The sequence below is a fragment of the Pteropus vampyrus genome, unplaced genomic scaffold, assembly GCF_000151845.1.
Source record: "Pteropus vampyrus isolate Shadow unplaced genomic scaffold, Pvam_2.0 Scaffold4, whole genome shotgun sequence".
In the NCBI taxonomy this organism is placed as follows: domain Eukaryota; kingdom Metazoa; phylum Chordata; class Mammalia; order Chiroptera; family Pteropodidae; genus Pteropus; species Pteropus vampyrus.
Window position 1 is genome coordinate 17106544 of NW_011888785.1, and position 8815 is coordinate 17115358.

Here is an 8815-nt window from a genome sequence, read left to right on the forward strand (position 1 = left end):
GCCTTGTTTTCTCCCGCCCCCTTAATCTACCACCAGTGAACCCTCCTTAACTCTCCTCTTTTGATTCTAATGTATAATATAATCTGCAAAACTGCTATTCTCTGAAGCATTTTCTTAATCCGTTGAGATTTTGCTTCCCAGCAATTGTCATCAGTTTGGCTCAAATAAACTCGTTAAAATTCTCTGCAGGTTTGGACGTTTCTTACATTGACATCAGTCTGAAATTCTCTGGTCAATGCAATGAGGTCATCTGTCACGTGGGCCCTCTCCATCCCGCAGCCCCTAGGAAGAAAAGGCATCTGCATGATAAAAACCCTCGCCATTCCCTTCCCCAAAACAAGATGTCCCGTTCTAAAAATAATCCTTTCTTTTCTTTTGTTAATAGCTCCCTTGCCTCATCCTTCTTCCCTATAAAAACCTTCCATTTTATACAGCCCCTCAGAACACCCTTCTAGTTGCGTGATGGGATTGCTGCCCATGAATTGATGCATGAATTGCTTAATAATGCCAATCATATCTTCAAATTTACTTAGTTGAATTTTGTTCTTTAACACTCTGTTGCGCCTACTTATGCTTCCCTTGGACCAAATGTATACTTCACCAGTTCTGAGCCTTTGAATCTACAGATAATTGTAATATCTCATCTCAGGCTGAGGGTTAGGAAAGTGATGTTACCACTCATGATACCTGAAACCCTTGGACTGACCTTAATCTCTTGGTGCCTCATGGGTGAGGTTCCATTGCCCCACCAAAAGTACCATCCTGACCAGAGAGTTAGACCTGACGCTAGCTGATCTGGAACTAGCAATCTCACACGCTTGGGACGTAACAAATGCCACTTACTCTTCAGCCTCCCAAATCACTCTTAGCTGATGACTTGGTTTTCTACCAGAAAAAAAAAAATTGAACCAGTCAGAAAGAAACTTAGACCCCAATTCCACTTACCCCAACATCTGTGCTCACATTCTCTGTTTTCTTGTCTGTTACTACAGAGGAATTATTTAGACTCCTTTTCAAAGTCAAACCTGCCCCAAGGGCACTAGCCCTCACCTTCCTCACCTCTCCAAAAGCAGTGCTGTGGCAACTCTCCTCTCCTTCTTCTGCATCATTTGTTCTTCAGTCTCTACTGGATCATTCTCAACAGTATATCAACATACTGTAATTGATTCTGCCTTTAAAAATACAAACAAACCTTCTCCTAACCCACTTCCTTAATGAGATATCACCTCATTGTTTCCTTTGGCAGAAAATTTCTCCAGATTAGCCTATATTCATTGACTTCAAATCTCACGCAATTATCTCTTAAACACTCTCTAATCAGACTCCCCTGCCCCCCAATCAACCAAAAGTCCCTTGTCAAGGACATCGCTGTCCTCCAAGAACTAAATCCAATGATCAAATCCTGGCCCTTATCTTCCTTGACTTGTTACCAAGATTTGACTCTGTCGATCACACCACTGTAATTAATCTCTTGGCTTCCAGTTCACAATGCTCTCTTGAATGTCCTCCTACTTCTCGGGTTGTTTCTGCTTAGTCTTCTTTTTTGGATGTCACTTTTCTCTAAGACCTGTTAATATTGGGGTGGTCCAGAATGAGTCCTTGGTTTTCTTTTTTAGGTACATTTATTTTCTTGGTAATCTCATCTAGTGGCATGGCTTTAAATATCAACCATGTGCTTCAGACTCCTAAATTTATATTGCCAGCTTGAACCTGTCTGCTAAACTCCAGTCAAATACATCAAATTGCCTATTCAACTTCTTCAAACGATGGCAAACAAACATCTCATCTCTACATCTTGATGTGTTCAAAACGTATGATCTTTCCTTCCATTCATTTTCCTATCCTTCTGGTTTTTCAGTCCCACAACCTTGGTGTCATCCTTGATTCCTTTTATTCTCTGAAACACCACATCCAGTTAATTAGCAAATCACCCCAACCTTTGAAATTAGCAAACCGTTATCTCCTCTATCTTGACTGCAGTAGCCTCCTAACTGGTTTCTCTACCCTCACTCTTGCCCTGCCCTGCTCCTACAGCCTAGTTAGCAATTCTTTTAAAATAAAAGTTAGATCATGTAACACCTCTATCTAGAACCTTCCATCTCACTCAGAGTCATGCCCAAGCTCCGTATAAAAAGCTGACACCTATGTGATCTGACACTTACCCAACCTTGCCTCTCTAGCATGATATACTATGACTCTCCTCTTGTGTGATTAGGCAACAGCCAAGCTGGCATCTTTGATGCTTTTCAAATATACCAAGCATCCTATCACCTCAGAGCCTTCACAGTGGCTGTTTCCTCCACCTGCAACGTACTCCCTTCAGATAGCCCCTTGGTTAACTCCCTCAGCTCCTTCAAGTCTTTACTTAAATGGCCTCTTCTCAATGATGCTTAACCTGAACCACCTCGGCGAATATTGCAACCCACACTCCCTCATATCAGCACTCTCAATCCCCTTGGTATGCTCTATCATTCTGTTATTGTATTACCTTCTAAAATGCTGTATAATTTATTAGGTTATTGCTTTTTTCCCCCTTCTCCTGTCCACTAGAATATAAGCTCTACAGAGTAGAGATGTTTGTCTCTTTCATTTACTGATGTAACCCAAGCATTAGAAAAGTGCCTAGAACATAGTAGGTGCTCAATAAATATTTTTACTTGACTCTATATCCCAAATCATTTATCACTTTAGTTCTGGGTCTATATTTCAAGTTCTTTCTAAAATCTCTACTTGAATGTCCTTCAGATACCCCAAATTCAGTATGCCCTAAGTCAGACTCATCTTCCCTATCAAATTTGTTACTCCTCCTATATTTCTAATTTGATTAATAGTACCAATATCCATCCAGTCGCTTAGAGAGGGGAACTTCAAAGTCATTCCTCATTTCAAGTTTTAGAACAAATTCCTAGCCCTCTCCTAATGCTAACAGGTATTTGATATTATGATTCTTTAGCCACACACACAAATATTTTCTTCCATTGCCTCAGTCACTTGTTCTAATCTCTTGTGGATTATTGTCCATTGTTTGGTGCATAAATCTGCTCGGGTTGCTATAACATAATACAACAAACTGGTGGCTAAAGCAGAATTTATTCATTTCTCACAGTTCTGGAAGCTGGAAGTCCAAGCTCAAGGTGCTGGCGAGTTGGTTTCTCCCGAGACCTCTTTCCTTGGTTTGTAGACAGCCCCCTTCCCACTGTGTCCTCATATGGCCTGCCTTTCCTCTGTGGTGCACGGTCCTGGTGTCTCCTCCTCTTCCCATAAGGACTCTAGTCTTATTGGATTTGGGCTCTTAGCCTTATGATCTCATTAACCTAAATTACCCCCTCAAAGGCCCTATCTCCAAATACAGCCACATTGGGATTTAGGACTTCAGCAGAAGTCACCGCATTAACATAATAAAAGAAAACTTCATTGCTCTCAAAAATGGGGATGAAGACCAAATATATGTTCCTTATTATAAATTACAATATACTAGTGCCCCTTTATCTGTGGACACGTTCCAAGACCCCTGTGGATGCTTGAAACTGCAGATGGTACTGAACCCTACAGATAATATGTCTTTCCTGTACATATGGGTAATTGAAACCGTTGAAACCGAGAATGCTAGGATAAGAGTGACTACTGCATCACAATAGCCAGCAGACTCCAGAAAAGAACAATGCACAGCTCTAAATGACTGACGTGACTGCTAATGCCATCTGTTGGTGGAAACAGAAATGACATGTTTTCAGTCTGGATAGTAGCTTTGCTCAGAGCTATCAAATTATGTTGAACATTTGAAGGTAAAGAAAGCTCTGTATTACCTTTTTCGACCTTCTGTATTCCTTCTGTGTCAGTCAAGGGCCCTGAAGGAGCGTTAATTGAAGAAAATCTAGCGAAGAGACTCAATACAGAAGTCTAGGCAAGAGTAACAAGAACAAAGGGGTGTGAAGCACCCAGGAGCTAATAAACGAAGCTCTGGAACTGAAGGGGCAAAGCGGGAGCAGAGAAGCTGAAACTCAGACAGAACTGGAGAGGGACTACTAGACAGGAGCTGCAGTCATAGGATAGAGAAATATAATCTGGCTGAGAGAGTAAGGGGAATAAATACCCTGACCTCTTTCTTCTTCTCCTACTATCTATCCTCCCAAAGCCAGAGGGGCAAAGAAACTCAGGTAATGCTATCTGTAGAGGGCAGAGCAGGGCAGAGAAGGATAGAGGATGGATTTGGAAGGTGAGCTGGTAAATAAGCACCACATCTTTCCTTCACAAATTGAATATCCCTCTCCTCTGATTTATAACTTTTGTGTATACACACTTATATGTGTAAAATGATGTGCATTATAGATATTATTTTAGGTATTTGGCTCCCTATATCAATCCAAGATTGAGTTCTTACATGTCTTATTGATGATCATAAGTATTCTAGTACCCATTACAAAAGGAACTCAGAAATAAATACTTTTTGAATAAGTAAATGAGTGAATACTCGTTCTCTCTCCCCGTGGCTTAAAATCTTGCTGGGGGACAAAAAAAAAAAAAAAAAAAGGGGGGCAAATGTATCCTATTTTATGTTATATCTAAAACCCAGCAAATTCTATCTGGATCCTGAATACAATAAAGCATAATAGGATAATTTTTCCTGATTCTGGCTATAAGTTTATGTGAGAAACAAACTCAAATAGCAGATCTAAGAGTGTTTCTTCCCTGGTTTAGCTTTTAAAAATAAAATTAGCAGTATATTTTTTTAAAAAGTAGGACTAATTCTCTTATCTTTGCTTTAAAAGTCCATACTTTTAAATGGAAGTAGAGAATGGACTTTAACTCCAAAGGAAGCACTAAAGTCAACATTTAAAACATTCGATGTAGTCTAACAGCTGAACTTTAATAACTAAACAGCCTGTTGAAAGCAAGCAGATGAAAAGTCTCCAGGACACTATAGATTAATTAGTGAGCACTGTTAAGGTCAATGCCCCTCTCCCAAAACACACAGAGAAATTATGTTTATGGTGACTGATATTCCTTTGTACTGACCACTGTACCTGTCAATCTCTGAGCTGTGCAAGTGTACCCATCTTTGCTATCTAATTACTACAGTTGGCTTAATGACTAGGTTGCATCAATATTTCAGTAGTAGAGCATATATATAGTTCTCTAAATGTCAGATTCCCTTTTATGTGCCCGACTAGGGGAGAGAGCATAGTGGAGATTGTTTTCCTGATATTTCATTGTTAGAGAAAAAAGAATGTACATAATCTTTTAGACACTTTTGAGGGCACATATAACATGGAAAGGACATTTCAATGGAAAATGTACATTCCGGTTGGTTATTGTTGTTAAATGCATTGTTCAGCAAATGTTCTGCTATATTGAGTTTCAGGCATCAGTTGAATTATATTATGGTGAAATTTCTGATTAGGGTAAGCTAACTCAAAATGACAAGCCAAGGGCTTTTAAAACCCACATTTCAATGAAATCTGGCAGCACAAAAACAGCTGCTCTAAGTCAGCTCCTCTAATATTTCAAAGGAAGAATAGCAATGGGTTTCTGGTCCCATATTTGCCAACTGCAGAAATTCTAGAACAGCCTGAGACCCATAGGGTGAAAGGTCACACTCTGCCTTATACAGATGGCACGTTTAATTATTAAAGAGCAATTTTAATCATTTAATCATTTGAGACCCTGAAATAAAAGGTCTTCTCGAAGTTTGTTGCAATCTAAATTCTGCTGTCAAACTTTTATGGAGCCAGTAAGTTACATATGCGATTTCATAGCCTAACTTGATTTACATTCTCATGTGAGTTAAATTTGTTTTGCAGGCTCTAAAAGACATTTCTTAGGGGGAAAAAAAAATTTGAAGGTCGTGTCTTTGGCAGAGAATTCACCAACCCTTAGCAGGAAAATCAAACCTAAATCCTTGCTTCAGACTTAAATCAGCCTCAAATTCCTCAGGAAGATGGCTGAATAGCCCCTTTTTCCAACAAAATTGTTTGCAGTTCTGCTGGAAACTTTTGCATCTAGCCTCAAATTTATTTTTCATAAAAATCTCCTTAGCTTTTGTTCACTACAAAAAAAAATAAACAACCCAGCAAATTATTTGGTATGTAATATTCAGTAATCGTTAGGCCTTCTTCTTATCCTCTCACCAAATGGGTGCATGCATACATTCATACACATACACTGGAATTCAGGTTTATGTAATTTGGCAAGAACAATGGAAAAACGGATAATTCCACCAATCTTGAAAGGCAAATCAAATGCAGATTTTAGAATAGTTTGCTCATTAGATAAATAAAGTTATACTATCACTGAGCTAATAATAATAGCAAATATTTATTGATAAATTTTTATGTGTCAGGCACTGTGCTAAGCTCTTGACATGTTATTACTCTTAACAGTTCAGTGAAAAGGTGCTGTAATTATCTCCATTTTACAAAAGAGAAAACTGAGGAATGGAGAGGTTTAGAAACCTGTCAGATCATATAGCTGGTAAGTGGTGGAGCCAGGATGCCAAATCCAGTCACTCAAATTTCAAAACCCATGATTGTGTCAATACCCTCGAGCTAAAGATCACCGGGAACATCCTGTTGAACAAGGTGTTTATTATTCATTACAGAGAGGGAAATGTGGGTGTCTCCATACGAGGTGTCAAAAGAACTTATTGAAGAATTTGATCTTACATTAGTTGATTTGGGGGAGGGCTTAAGGAAGCAAGACTTTTCTCCGAATCAGATGCTATGAGGAAGTGGAGATAATTCTATGATTGGGTACCTTAATAAAGCTTATGAAGGAGGAGGAAGATTAGAGAGCTGCAAGTGGTAAAGCAGCAGCAGTCACATATGAGCCAGGATAGGGACAGAGAGGGTGACCCAAAAAGTAGGTAGAAGAGTCAGAATGAACCCAGGTGGTCCACTCTGGAGTCTGCACATTTACCTGCTTTACAGGCAAAGACAATGGGCAGCAGAAGTAAAACAAGGATGCTGGGAGAGATGTTTTAGGAAGAAGCCTTGGCTATGCAGTCAAGCTGGGAGATGGGCACCACAAAAGTCTCCTGGGGTAGCTAACTGCTCCAACAATAGTCTGAAGTTTAAAAATTAAAAGTCCTTTTATTGCTTTCCTGGAAGCTTTCTAGGCCAGCCTACCCATAAGGGCCCATGAATACTCTTCAGTTTTAAAAGACTCAGTCCCATTTCATTATTCATATGTGTGATAAGGCTACTTTCTCCTAGAGGACTCAGGTCCATGCTAACAGCCTGATGTCCCCAATGGACTTGATGGGCTCCTTCCTCAGCATTCCCGAGGCATTTTCAGAGCAGTCATCTCCTTCTGGGGTCCTAGATCCCTTTGGTCGCTACTGACAGAAGGTTCCGCCAGGAAACTGCTATATTAAGGTTTGATAAAAAGCATGCCGAGGAAGAGTGAAATGAATATCTGTTGTGACCTCCTGTGCAGCAATTCTCTCCTTTTCTTGGATAAGAAAACCCCGATTTCCCTTGATAGCTTCCCCTACTCCAGCACATATAGTCCTGGAACGATGAAAGTGAAGGTGCCCTCCCTGCCACCCTCCTTCGACCAACCAACACACATGACCTAGGCGGGGCCACTCGGCATGAGCCGAGCAAATCAGTCTCTCTCTTGATATTGAGTGGAGGAACAGAGACAGGAATATGTATAGAACTGACAAGTGGCAGTTCTCTGCAGAGTCAATTCAGATTCCTGCGGCTCTCTCCATCCCTTTCCTTCCAGAGGCCTAATTATTCAACATTTCCTTTGACTCTGAGCTACCTAGAATATTTCAATAACTTTTTTGCTTAATTTAGTCAGTTCTTATTGCTTGCATCCAAAGAACACTAATAGACACATAGAGTTTATTTGATAATGTCTTCTACTAAACAGAGTTTTAGGAAAAATGTCCTTAAACAATGTCAGTTCAAAATAATGAGAAAGGACGTATAGTTAAAGTTCTGGCTTCCAGGTCACATGGAAATCAGACTATGCTTTCCCAGGAGACTCTTACTTTATTAAGACTATGGTCTTTTTGCCCAGCACTGATAGGTGGTCAGAATAAATGGCCACAAAGATAATGAATCTCTGACCTTCGTTTTTATTATGTGACTTTTACTTTTCTTCTCAATAGGAACAGACGATGTTGAATTCATAGCTCTTCTCCAACTGGTTTTATTGACATACCATAAAGAGAATAAATTGATTTGTTTTAATCTATTTTTCTCCAAAAAGTCCACTGTTGTATAAAATCACAGATGTTCTTAAGTGGGGTAATACACTCTTCTTAAAATAAAAGTCACCCATTTTTTGCTTCCAGTTTTTTTGGCTTATGGTGCTCCATTTGAAGCCACACCAAGCAATCCTAAGGAAATAAAGTCTTTGGTGACAGAGCAAGAAAGAACGTGGTTATAACTACATCTCCTGAAAAACACTCAGGGGACTAGGAGGCACCTCCTGAATCTCTGCATTGGATCATATCCTTGTAGATACTGGAGAGTGATTTTATTTTAGAAATTAGATATCCTGGGAGCTTTTTATTCTGTAAAGCAGCAGGTTGCATTGAGAAATGTGATCATTCTAAAAACGCTTGCCTGTTCTTTTTCAGATGATTGCCCACATGGAAAATTTAAGAGAATCTACAAGCTATTAGAAATAACAAACGACTTCAGAAAGCTTCCTTGATTCTAAATCAGTAGTGTTCTCATATACTAGTTATAACCAATTAGAAAATGTAATTGAAACAAAGATCCCATCCACAATACCACAAAAACTAAAGGCATAAGTGTTAGCTTTCAATATCAACATAAATCCCCCAAAACAGTGAGTA

The 8815-nt window shown here is 39.4% G+C and overlaps 1 protein-coding gene across 1 annotated transcript in view; it reads right to left on the bottom strand.

The window, feature by feature from the left end:
- The window catches only part of LOC105294601, a 49486-nt gene extending 48607 nt beyond the window's left edge, over positions 1-879 (bottom strand). The window contains exons 1-2 of the mRNA XM_023533309.1: positions 844-879; positions 207-282 (exon numbers count right to left, since the gene is read on the bottom strand). Of these exons, the coding sequence (XP_023389077.1) occupies positions 207-272 (66 nt within the window). The 5' untranslated portion in view covers positions 273-282; positions 844-879. The remainder of the gene's footprint in view (positions 1-206; positions 283-843) is intronic.
- Positions 880-8815: the final 7936 nt, after the last annotated feature.